The sequence below is a fragment of the Bombus vancouverensis genome, chromosome 5 (genome assembly GCF_051014615.1).
Source record: "Bombus vancouverensis nearcticus chromosome 5, iyBomVanc1_principal, whole genome shotgun sequence".
Lineage (NCBI taxonomy): Eukaryota > Metazoa > Arthropoda > Insecta > Hymenoptera > Apidae > Bombus > Bombus vancouverensis.
Window position 1 is genome coordinate 15,519,551 of NC_134915.1, and position 13,522 is coordinate 15,533,072.

The 13,522-nt window shown below is 37.2% G+C and overlaps 1 protein-coding gene across 5 annotated transcripts in view; it reads left to right on the top strand.

The window, feature by feature from the left end:
• Utx (Utx histone demethylase) overlaps positions 1–13,522 on the top strand; it is a 149,523-nt gene that overhangs the window by 131,368 nt on the left and 4,633 nt on the right. For 4 of the 5 annotated variants that reach the window (XM_033337724.2, XM_033337729.2, XM_033337730.2 and 1 more), the window contains 6 exons: positions 5,196–5,379; positions 5,758–5,973; positions 8,589–8,747; positions 10,040–10,226; positions 10,446–10,763; positions 11,903–13,339. In XM_033337724.2, coding sequence (XP_033193615.1) covers positions 5,196–5,379; positions 5,758–5,973; positions 8,589–8,747; positions 10,040–10,226; positions 10,446–10,763; positions 11,903–13,339 — 2,501 coding nt within the window. The remainder of the gene's footprint in view (positions 1–5,195; positions 5,380–5,757; positions 5,974–8,588; positions 8,748–10,039; positions 10,227–10,445; positions 10,764–11,902; positions 13,340–13,522) is intronic. The other variant, XM_076618982.1, reaches the window with a different exon arrangement.

Sequence of the window (13,522 nt, forward strand, 5' to 3'; positions counted from 1 at the left end):
ACGACGCGATATATATTGAAAATTAATATTAAAAATCGGAAGGAATATTAATAAGGATAAAACCCTTGTGAAAAGGAGATTAAATACTCGATTTAACAGAACGGGCAGATATCGATATGTAAATTTCATGTACGTTTAACGTGCGTTTAATACTAGAACTGCCGATAGTTAACACGAAGCTATTTCTACCAAAACCAGTGAAAATCACTGGTCTTTAAAAAATACGTAATAATAGAATATTTTTATGTTTATCGATTTATTACTTTCTTCTTATGTAGAAGATTTGTGGTATTATTAATCCGTCTGGGATCCCTAAACGAGGGTTGACACATTTAGAAAATTGTAGAACCAGTCATTCTGACTCCTATGGTATTTTTAGTATTAGCATCTAGCGATCTAGCGATCGATCCGCAATTTTCCTGATAGCCGATATCATCGTACCGAATGATACGCGGTAAAAATTTGAAAAACATATGAGAAGTTGTACAAAACGAGGAAACTGGTTAATTGGGATTCGATAAACAGATTGCAGGATCCTTTTACGCTCTGACAAGTTCCAGTCATTTTCACTGGTATTGGTATAAGTAGCTTCGATACAAAGTTATTTTCAATTTGAATACATAAAAAAGAAAATTGCAGAAAAAATATAACATGAAGTAGAAATTTTATAACAAAATTGTAGAACCAGTCATTTTAACTGCTGTGGTATTTTTAGTGTTAGCATCTAGCGATCGATCCGGAAGTTTCCCGATAGCTGATATCATCGTATCGAATGATACGCGGTAAAAATTTGAAAAACATGTGGGAAGCTGTACAAAACAAGGAAACTGGTTAATTGGGACTCGATAAACAGATTGCAGGACCTTTTTACGCTTTGGCAAGTACCAGTCATTTTGACTAGTCTTGATATAAGTAGCCTTCATATAAAATTATTTTCAGTTTGAATGCATAAAAAAGAAAATTGCAAAAAAATATAACACGAAGTAGGAATTTTATAATAAAAATTGTAGAACCAGTCAATTTGACTAGTGTGATAGTTCTAGTTCTCATCTCTGCTTAATTGAATGTCTCGTTTAAATGTCTCTGAATATATCTTACATAAATAAGCAGAACCGAGAAGGATGAAGAATTCTCGTTAAACAAATAAATCGTATCATGTTTCTCGAACAAATAGAAAAACGAGTTGCATAATAAATTCGTTTGTATAGAGATCGATGCACGAATGAAACGGAATGAATCGTATCAGGTGTATTCATTGTATCAATTGTATCAAGCGAATTTCAAGAGAAGAAAATCCCACGAACGATAACTAAATTTACGATCTACTAAAAATATTTTATAAATTTATCTACCGGTGAAAGAGAACTGAATAATATTTCCTCGTAAAGTTCGCGTTAAAAGCGTAGGAAAAACGAAGAAACGCGGAACGTACGAAGACCGTGAAACGAATAGATAATAAAGAAGAAAAAAGAACCGTGAAAATGAAATATCACGATCCATTGTGTAACCGGGTGGAAGAAACGAAAACACAGAACTGAATGGATGAATGGACGGCGACCGACAATTAGAGCACAGTAGACGCTTTAATTTCACCGGATGGTTTATGAACCGACCGACTTAATTCCATTTAGAATCGCCGTGCGTTTAGCATCGCGTTCTATGATTGTGTAACTACTTGTTGCGAAACTCTCGTTTTCCCACGGCACGTATTTAATTTGCAAGGTATAATACGCGACGCTCAGCCGCATTGAATCGCTATGATAATTAAGACCGAGCGTTTGGAAGCGGTGTCTGGACATTTTCGTCACGGACATGGAAACGTGATCACGATCGGCGCTACATGAGAACAATTAGTGGAGATTTATAATTTTGTTAACATAAATCTGACGTTTTTTTCCTCAAGGGAAGATTTGGCAGCGTTTCGTTAACGAAAACTGGGTGTTTCACTCGACAAATGAGTTTATCTACGTTCCAGTATCATCTTCGTGTTGATATTAGCAAATGACGTTATTATAAGTTGTTGATATCTTCGTATGTATAACACCGAATGTAAAAATATATATAAACAAGCATAGATACATACAGAATATACGGTGAAAAATCATTTTCATGCGAACTCTACTTTTATGTACAAGCGTCCTGTTTTGCGACCAAGTTTTTCAAAACAGAAAAAAAATAAAAATACAATACATAAAAAAGAGCTCCGCTCCCCAGAGACTTAAACCCAAAAACTGCATCATACAACGAAAAATGTACCGCCGCGTATCGGTACCTTTGCCTAACATACCATTACAAAAATTCATGTTTATTGTGAATAATGTACTTAAAATCTGTATTTTCTGCACTCGATAAACTCCTACTGTCTCTCTACTTTTATGTACGTACGTCTCGCACGAATTATTACGAAGGAGTCTTCTCAGATCTCAGCTGCGTATCCTGAAAGTATCTTCTGACAGAAATCCGTGACGTACATAGGGAAAATTATTATTATACTAGCTACGGTACAACAGCGTTATTTTACCATGTGAAATTAACAGACTTCGAAACTCAACTGCAGTAAAATTTACCGCCAAAGGAGGAAGCGTAATAGTATTAAAAGATAAAATTAATTTCGACGAAATCTGTTTACAGGAACAAGTATAAAATCGTAGAACGAACCGCGATCTTGGGAAAATACAGAATCTTGTTCGGAAACTTCTATTCCGCTCACAACGCACATCGTCGTAGCCAACGCAGACTTACGCGCGGCAAATAATAATGAATGAAGAAGCTGAGAAATAAAGGCTTACCGTTACAACTCTAACAGCTGCCTTTAAGAATACAGCGTACACAGATACACGCGTGTATCGTGTACCTACTGAAACACACGTCCAGTAACATACGTATAGCGATGTATTATATATTTGGCACAAGGAAGTGCTCGCATCGATTTGACTCAAGCAACAAGTAAAAAAATATCTCTACCGACTCTTGAGCAACTTTTCTCAGACATAGAACAAATCCTGTATATCTCCAAGATATTTAACGCTCGTACCATGTTTGCCATGAAACGAATCACTCGTTAGCAATTTGTAGTTTCTTTAAGAAATTACACTCTTAAGCGCAAAAGAGTCTCCGCTAATTCTCGTACGATTTTCCCTGTTACCTAGAAAAAGAGCGATTGTTCATAAGATTGTTCGAATTACTTTCCCGAGATAAAAGTCGCACGTGCGATCTCTCCTGCTCTTATCTTAACAGGAGGCGGTAAAAATCCGGTAAAATGGATCAAAGTAATTCGAAGAATATCCTGCGCGCGTGGAAGAATTCCGAATGTTCCCAAGAACAGTCAAATCCGATAAACGACTCTGTAATTTTTCCTGTTTTTTCTTTTTTTTTTTTTTTTATTTATTTCAGAATCTCAGAATTTTCAGTAATTCAGTAATCTTTCCTGTGAACGCGATTTTACCAATTCGCCAGTTTTAGAAATGTCCGGCTTCTCGGTAGTGTTCATCGCGTACAATAAAATGCTGCTCGCATCCTCAGGAACGTTTGAACCATTTTCCCAAGACAGAGACCGCGTACAATCGCTTCTACGCCTATGTTTATAGAGGGTTGTAATTCGAGACCGCCTGGAAGGGAGAGTGGGGTAAAAGTGGCTACCCTAGGTTATACCTGCGAAAATCTATTCAGTTCGGTACTCGTCTAGCCTGCAGCCAGCACAACACGTCGAAAATTCTCAGGAAACTCAGCAGGGAGAGGAACGGTACTTCGGTCCCTCCTCTTCGTTTTCATTCGCACGCACCGCATCATCGTCCACACGCGATTCCCGATCTCGCTTTCCTCCGAACTTGCAGTTCCTTCTATCGCATGTTTCGAGGCAGCACCTTGGATCTGGTGGCTTAATGCGCCGCCAAACATCCATCGATCTTCGATTCTGCCGAGTTCGTCGTTCGTGAAGTGTATCCGCTATAAAGATGCTTTCGAAGTGCCCCGTAGAAGATCGTAGAAGATATTGGATCGGCTGGAGGGAACTCGACGTTGGCTTAGTATAGGAACAGAGACGAGCAAATGAAGTTACCAAGGAACGCAGTGAACCGACTGAAAAATTATTCAACGCCTATTTCCTTGTAAAGTCAACTAGCGTAATATCTCTTCCACGAGCTTCTGTTAAATACTTTGGATATTTGTCTGGCAGAAATAGTTGTATGCAATAACAGAACAAGTTAGAATAGTTCGGTAGAATAATAGTTTGTATGCACGCTTATGTGTTTGGGAAATAACTGGAAACGAAAGAAAGTAATTTTCATGCAATTTCTTCTATTGGCGGAGAAACTCGGAATGTTTACGAAAAGAGATAAGACTCGTTGCAGTCGCGTCGATACGAGATTTCAGGTCCTTATCTCCTCGTATTCTGTCAATTCGCTTGTCACCGCGACACCAGACACGAGATAATCTCGTTGCCGATTAATTTCACGACCTCGTGGCCCGAATTATAGCAAAGTACAGGAATGCTTGTAACTATTATAATTATAAGGAGCAGTGGCAAGAGTATGTACAATGATGATTTCATAACGATGACTAGTTATAGTTTGAAGAAATATTTCCACATTGTGGTGCGAAATAGAAACGAATCTTCTACGCGTTGCTTTCGACATTCGCTTGAATTTTTTTCCTAGTTCGCAACATTTCTAGAAATAATTTATAACGAATAGCGTGCTGAATTATTTTATACGTCGTTTGAAACGCGCACAGAACGGTTTAAAACGAGTCGCAAGAACAAAGAGAGAGATGAATCAACGACGTAAAGAAGTTGCTTGAAATAGCAGAAACAGTAGAAAATAAATTTATTCAGAAGCTAATTAACGAAATCCCCAAAGAAGTTCTTGCTACCGGCGGAGCTAAACAAAGTCGCATAAACTGTACTGACAAAAAGTAACTTTAACAAATTGAATTCTCAACAAGCGACGACAGACGTAAAACAATATCAAGTCTCTTTGTATTCGTCCGTAAGAAGTAGACATTTTCCGTTCGAACGGTGGCCCAAGACTCTCGCACGCTACCGTAACACACCTTTCGCGGCGAATATTAGTTCATAGTTCATAATTGCAAATAACGCTAAAACGAACAACGAGAGATCAATTTCTACCAACACGTTTCTTTCCTCTGTCGCACGAGCCACGCGATGATAACGTTCGAACATTGATTTTTCGTTGCAGGATGGATGTACCACGTGGTTGACTGCACGGTGCTTGGTATAACGAGACAGCAGAAGCAAGCAATCGCTATACACTGTCTGCAAAAGTCCATCGAGGCGGAACCGAAGAGCGGGCAAAGCCTTTACCTGCTGGGACGTTGCCTCGCCGCTTCTGGAAAAGTTCACGATGCATTTATCGCTTACAGGTAACGTACGTCGTCCTTGTGATACGCGAAGAGCGTGAATCTTGGAATTATTGCGCCGATGTATCAGCCACGCTTTTAAGCCTCTTAGCCTCTCCGGGCAACACCGACTAATTCGCCTCTGTTTGGTAGCTTTTTCTTTTTACCGACGTTTAAGCTGGATTAACTTCGACGCAAGAACGTAGCCAATTCCTTGAGAAATGGCCATCCGTTCGATTTCCTCGGTTAAACGCGCCAGTATTAAATTCCAGCAATTTTATGCTCCTATGTTAGATTGACTATCGTGGACGGTGGATGAACCACGCGACACGAAACGATGTCGTCCACCTGCTTCGATGCTTTAACGAATCCAGGTCACTTACGAACCATCGTCGATTGCAGAAATTCCGTGGAAAAGTCAGAAGGGAACGCCGACACGTGGTGCAGCATAGGCGTTCTATATCAACAGCAGAATCAACCTATGGACGCTTTACAAGCCTATATATGCGCTGTACAGTTAGACAAATCACACTCAGCTGCGTGGACTAATCTGGGCATTCTGTACGAAAGCGTTAGTCAACCGAAAGACGCACTAGCTTGTTACGTCAACGCATCCAGGTAAAGTAAATTGTCGGCCCGACACGCTAAAACGTTCACGTTACATTAGCCGTTAAAATCTCTATCGTTTAAATAAGATGGACAAGCTGACGCTGTCGTGAACGAAATTTCGCTTCGTTACGTCTTTTTATTGTCGTAGATGGAATGATTTATTGATCGATCGAGTCGAAGGTTTCGTTATTACTTAATGTTTAAACATTTTTATAGAGATAGAAGAAGGTCGTTTGAAATAGCGTGATGTTGCAATTCGCGTGGAGCGAAATTTCGTTCTTGTGATCCTTTAAGAGTTAGCGAGATGTTGTTGGCTAACAATGGTTTGGCTAAAACACATCCGTACTATGCATTATCGAAAAACAGTGATGTGCGTGTAAAATCTTTACTGTCAGCAGCTTCGTTGCTACAACTGTTAGTTGTTAACCGACTTTGTACTTTTCCTACGAAACTAGATTTTCACATGGTTTCTACTATATTTCGTTTTAACGAGAAACAGTTGCTTGATATGACTATAGTGTACGTCAATTTATTCGATAATTTATTCGAGATTTCTTGTAAGATATTTATTTAGGAAGAGAGACATTTTTTTACTTTACCTGCCGATGACGAGAGATCGCAGTTCCCTTTATAGGAATTATTTGTCTTACTATAATTAATAAGAATACTTCAGTTTCATTTTTAGGGAAGGAGTAGAAGGAGAATTACTTTAACATTTAGCCAACCGCACGCGCCACAGCGAGGTATACTAATGCTCAGTGCTTAAAATACAAAGAAGTCTAAAAATTATTTAAGTGGTTAATTATATTTTCGTTTGATCAATTTCACATATTGTTTGTAGAAAACATCAAATTGACAGTATATATTAAAAGTATAAAAAATATAGGTAAAATTAAAAACGTTAAAGATGACCAAAGATAAATAACACGATTGGAACGTGAAATTAAAAATTCATAATGCGTTTTAGTATTTTTTTACAATGTGATATCGTTCGATTATAACTTTATTTAGTCATAACTGATAGTGTAGCTTTTTAATTAATTTTAATTGTATTTTATTATATACTGTACTTAGTAAGAAGAGAAAAAGTGGCGCGATTAATTGGCAACAATTGCAGATAGACAATAACTGTTAATAGCAAAAAGGAAAATAAAGAAAACGCGTTGCAAAAGTCAAAAAGGGAGATCTCTCCGTTCGGCCACGCAGCGATGTTCTTCACAAAGGGGAGATCTCCCTATTCGATTGGCTAAGTGTTAAGTAGAGAGAAATTCGTTAGAATATATTTGATTTAATGCGAGGGATTTATTCTTTGTTTCTTAATGAAATGTTATAATCGATGAAAGCGTATTAATGTATCGAATAAATTATGAATAAATTATCTGATTATCTATACTGGGTATCTCGTATCACTGGAACAAATCGTATCTTTAAATATCCTGTGTACAGTGGAATATTTATATCGAAAATTTGATTGAAATTAATTCCCTACCTCATTCACACGACATAAGAAAAAGTCACTGATCTCCGTCGAATTAAAAATAAACACGTCATAAAATTCATAAGCGAACGAATAAAAGCTTACAGAAGCACGGTAAACGTACGCATCAAAATGTTCCTATGATCAAAACTCAACATTTGTTAATTAAATAAACAACCGACGCGCTTCCGCATTTGTCAAACCGATTTCGTCGTAATTTTCTAGATACCATTTTTTTAAATATTCAAATGAAACGCACATGGATAAAAATCTGTTAGGATCGACTCAAAATGAGATTAAATCGCAGAAAGTGCATTTTTATCGTAAGATCGTCGTATGAATGTGAACAACAGTGGTACATAGTTGCTCGTGCATTTAGCCCCCGTATGTCACGAATCTAATTCGAAACTTTTGTCAAACTTTTCGAAATCCGATTTCGACCAACTTCTCTATGCAAATATCTCGCTGTACATTGGCCCCTTAAGCTTTATAACTTCATTATACGGCGACATCGTCACTGTATTATCAATGTACGTTTTCTCAGTTGAAATAAAAGATGAGACAATCGATCTTCCATCGATCGCTAACTGCTCCAAGATCCCTGCCCATTTTTTACGTGAAGCCGGTTACGCATGTTGCAAGACGCCTACTCGTTACATTCATAGAGAAACTTCGTCAAATTTTACTTTATAAGTAGATCGCGGGATTTTATGTAAATTCGTATCTTCGCGAACTTAATTTCAACAAATTGAATGTAAGAAGAAATTTATTTCGTCCACCGAACGTTATGTAATAAGGATCGTACTTTGGATATTTCGAATCTCTCTCGCTGGTCCCTCCACAATTTTTTCCACTTTATTCATGTATTCATTATCTATACCTCTTCTATAGTTTTTACGCTGCATAATGAGCGCCCCGCTGAATGGCGTATCACGCATTACATGTTACAAGAAGAATGAGTAAGTCGAGGACAGGTCAGCATTTCAAAAAAAAAAAAAAAAAAAAAGGAAAGGAAAGGAGGAGAAAAAAGAAAGAGAGCAAAAGAGAAAATAAAAGAAGAGAAATGATAAGGAGAGACTGAAAGCTTACCTGTCCATGAAAGATAAAATATAGAATAATGACAAGACAATCATTTTCGTTTATACAGGGGTAATAACAATACACCGAATTGCACGGGCTCATTGGCGGGCCTGGGTGGCGCTAAGTCAGGAGGTAACACCCCGATGAACCCATCGCTACAACAGCGGATCAACTTTCTGCAAAGTCACCTAAGCCAAGCACCAATGCCATCCGTCACCACCACCAAGTAAGTTACCTCTATCGTGTTTCACAAATTTTGATTAATTTTAGACCTTTGCATTCACAGTAGGACCTCGATTATCAGAGCAATTGATTAAGCTACTGAGGATCAAGTAATATTATTGAAAAATATGAACAAAGTAATTTATACGTTGCTTTCTCGAAGTAAAGCTAATGTGTTAGGATAATAGATACCTTGCAGAAAACCACTATGTAAATTAAAATACTATAGTGCAATTGATATTAGATCATCTCATAAGCAATACAGTTTTCTATGATATATATGTATATCAGACGTATGCATCATTAATCAATGATGTATTCTCTCTTAATTTTACATTCTTACTATCGCCATCATTTTAATTTAATTTTAATCAAACATGAAGAATTACTTATGAGATGATCCGATACTTTAGTTCATCATATATTCAGTCAAAATAAATAGGTAACAACAGGTGAAAACAAAGCTATTCGATTATCTGAGTGGAATATGTGATGATTAGCTTAGATACACAAGGTGTTACTGTATTATGATAATCAGACAGTTTTAATGTTATCATTTTCTGATACATCTCACCTTTTTGATATCTTATCTTAGGTGTGAAGAAATTGCTCGGAGTTACTTAAAGGATGAGTGAAGTTATTTCAATGCTGATAAGTGTAAAACTCAAGAATCATATATGTGTATGTGTCCGAGCGCGCGCGAATGTGTGTATATACATATATTTTCAATACAATTTTTGGAGAAAATTCATTTTCAACTACGCATGTCTTAATACTTTTCTTGTTAAGAATAAAGATGATGTATGATTGGTGTATAGGAATTATACAGATCTGTGTAAAACAAATAATGGTGATTTTGAGATCTTCAAAATGCCTCCACTTTCTTTTTTTGTATCATCTACGGTTATAAAGCTATAATTTAATTCAATAAATGAAAAATAATAAGTTTTTGATGTTCAAGGATTTAGGATCTACAAGATTCTGTTCAATTCTAATCAAAAATTCATTATTTGCAAAAATAAAAATTTTGGAAATTATGAAAAACGATAGTTCTTACTTCTTCGATTTCAACCTACACAGAAACATTTGGAACTCTTCACGTGCGAACGTGTTGCAGATAAAATGCAATTTTGTTTTGCCCACGCGAATTAATCACAGAAAAATAAGAGAAAAAAGGAGCGGAGAACACGAAAGATTTTTTTTTAGAAGGTTCGTTCACAACACCGGACGGTTATCAAAAGAAACGTGTATATGTAAACATTGGTCTTGTTAATATGTCATGTTTCTGTTTTTAAGGAGACGGCAGCTGCCGTCTATAGAAGAGGCTTGGAACTTACCAATTAGTGCTGAGATGTCCAGCAGGCAGCAACAACAGCAACAGCCACCAACTGGCCCGGGTTATAAGTATGGTGCTACACCAGCTGGACCACCACCTCCTTATCCTCAAGGACAAGGACAGAATCTTAATACAAAAAGATTTAAGGTAAATCTTTTAGTCAGTGGCAATGATACTATAAGTGGCAAAAATTTTAAATTTAAAAAAAGCTGTGGTAAAGTAAAGTTCGCTAGAAATAAATCTTAAGATACAGTTTAATAAAACGATGCTTTTAGATATTAAAACACATACATGGTTATATGCACTCGTACAGTAAAAAGACACTTATTTGATTGTTTCAACTGACGAAATAAATTGTACTTTCAGCAAGGAGAAGAACCAATTTCTCCAGCTTCTCAGCAAAGACCACCGCCATTTTACCTCACATCTCAGCAACTACAAATGTTACAGTTTCTTCAACAAAATCATGGAAGTTTAACGCCACAACAACAGGGTTTGCTTGCCCAGTTACAGCAACAGTACCGATGCATGCAACAACACCAACAACAAATTAGGATACAACAACAGCAAGCTACTCAAAGGGGGTTACGACCTGGGCAACCAGGTTATCCTACTACAGGCTACAATCATACGCAACTAGGACAACCTGGTGTGATCAAGAACTATGGAATACCTCAGCAACCGGTACTATACCTTTTGTTTTATATACATTTATGAATCATCTTGTCATCTAGCTGTTAAACAATCTTATTTCACATTTTATAACAGAACTTAAAGTTTATTAACACTAAACCTACCGATACTTCGTGTATACCTATTCCTACCGTGTCCGGTCAAAATAACCGGTGATAAAAAAAGTAATAGTTTTTATGATTTAACTTAGATAACGGTCAATTTATGACTGAATGTATATAAAATGATGAACTTTCTGTTTACTTTTGTTTAATTTCAATTATAGGCTTAAATAAAATTACACTTTTATTTATATAGAGATATATCTTATTCATCTTCGCTGCACGTTTTATAGTTTATCTTATTATCAAATGTACATTTGCCGCATACATATTTCCCGCATCTTGAACAGATTTTCTTAGTTTTGTAACCTTCACAATATTTTACTTGGCAAGTTTTTTGTAGTAATGAGTCTGAACTTGTTGATAGTTGCCGTTTAGCATATCCCTAAATATATTATGAACTGATGTCCTGCCAGGTTTGCAACTTGCATCTATTTCTTTTCAAACTATTCCAACAGGCCTTTTGAAATGTTTGTAACGCCGTCGACCGTAAAAAATGCTAAATTTCATGACGATTCCTTAGTATTATTATGGGCCTGAGTTTATATGTTTTAACACCTGGTGACTATTTTGATCGAGGGATGGATTATGGTTTATGACAAGATTACGGGCGTAACAGTTGTTATTATTTGTTATTACTGATTTTGTTTGTCATCTAACCTTAAGATAACCTTTTCGTTGTACTGATTGTATTTATTTTAAGAGTAAATAAAATATTTTATCGACCGGTCAAATTAACCGCCCGCGGTAGACAGAACAAAATACAACTTTTTCTTAGAAAAAGAAAGCGAACTAGAAGTAAATACTGAAAAGTATACGTTAAGCTATGTTAAGTATATGTTTTATGAAAAGTCATAACTTTACTTATGAAGCGATATGGTAATTAAATTTTTAATTGATAGTTAATGATAATCAAATTAAATTTTTGTGGAAGCTTGAAAACAATCAACTTGACCAGCACTGGTTGGTTTTTACTACTATGGTGCATACTACATTATATTATATTTATTTAATCGCTCCCTGTTACAGTTACAGCAAGGTGGAACTGTTGCATTACAAACAGGATTCTCAGACTCCAATGTCGGTTACAACACGGCAGCGACTGGGAACAGCCAGACGCCGGGAATGCCTTACAAATCTGCCTCTGATCCAAACTACCCTCAGAGACAATTGTCATCCAACCAATACAACCAATACCAGCCTAACCAATTCACTGCCCAGGGTTATACTCAAATATCGTCCACAACGAGCAACTATCCAGAAGGCTCAGCAGGAAATAAAGATCTGGGTGTGACGGATCAGGAGTTACAGGCTCTGTTATCCCAGAAGGACATAGCGACGTCATTGGCGGAGGATCTGTTGAAACATTTCGGATCAGAAGATTTAGACGTGAAGGAAGAGGCGCCGAGTATCATGAACAATGGTACGCTAAGTTCAGGTCCGTTTTCACCGTCGAACCTTGAGGAGAACGCGGACAAGATCAAAGAAGTGAAGCTGGAAAAGGTAGAAGATATTCAATCGTCGGCCACGTCCAAGCTCGAGGCGTACGAAAACTGCAATACGTCAACTCCAGCAGCTGAGACGGTGAAATGCGAGGCAACGTCAAGTACAAATAAAAGTGAATCGGTCGCTCGGATCGAACCTGTGCTAAAATTGGAAAGCTTGTGCGAATCGCAACCTGAACAGGAACTTAGTATAGACATGGATTCCAAAACTATCGTAGAGGCGTGCAAAGGTCAGGGATTGAAGGGTGTACCGAATTGCTCCATACTTAGCGATCGTTCACCTCCACCCACGCCGCCTGATCCTCCAAGTCAGAGGCTAACTAAGGAACAACTCCTACCCCCTACTCCTAGCGTTTATTTAGAGAATAAGAAGGATGCATTCAGTCCTCAACTTCAAGAGTTTTGTCTAAAACACCCGATAGCTGTGATCCGTGGTCTTGCAGCTGCTTTAAAGCTGGACCTTGGTCTTTTTTCAACTAAAACTTTGGTAGAAGCGAATCCAGATCATAGTATCGAGGTGAGAACGCAAATGCAGCAAACTAGTGATGAGAATTGGGACCCTGTAATGGGAAAGAAAGTTTGGGGTTGTATCAGTCATAGAAGTCACACGACCATCGCGAAATATGCACAATACCAGGCATCGAGTTTTCAAGAAAGTTTAAAGGAGGAAAAGGAAAAGGCTCAAGGTATACATACCTCGAATCTATCCGATTCAGACTCAAAAGATAGCACTGGAGCTGTCAGAAGGAAGAAAAACGCGTTTGGATTGGCGGGTCGACCTGGTTCAAAGATGTTGCGATTTGGGACCAATGTAGATTTATCAGACGAGAGAAAGTGGAAACCGCAACTCCAGGAGCTGATGAAATTACCAGCGTTCGCTAGAGTCGTATCGGCTGGAAATATGCTCAGTCATGTCGGACACGTTATTTTAGGCATGAATACTGTCCAATTATATATGAAGGTAACTATAATATTTATTTAAATTTGTTTTTCATAACTATTGTTAAATAATATTTTAAGCTATAGATATATTTATGTAAACTTATATTTTTATGAAAATAATGTAGTAAATGAAATCTATATAGAAGATCGTTTTACGTATTAAATATCGTAACAAATACTTTGAATACTTTTTGCAAATAGT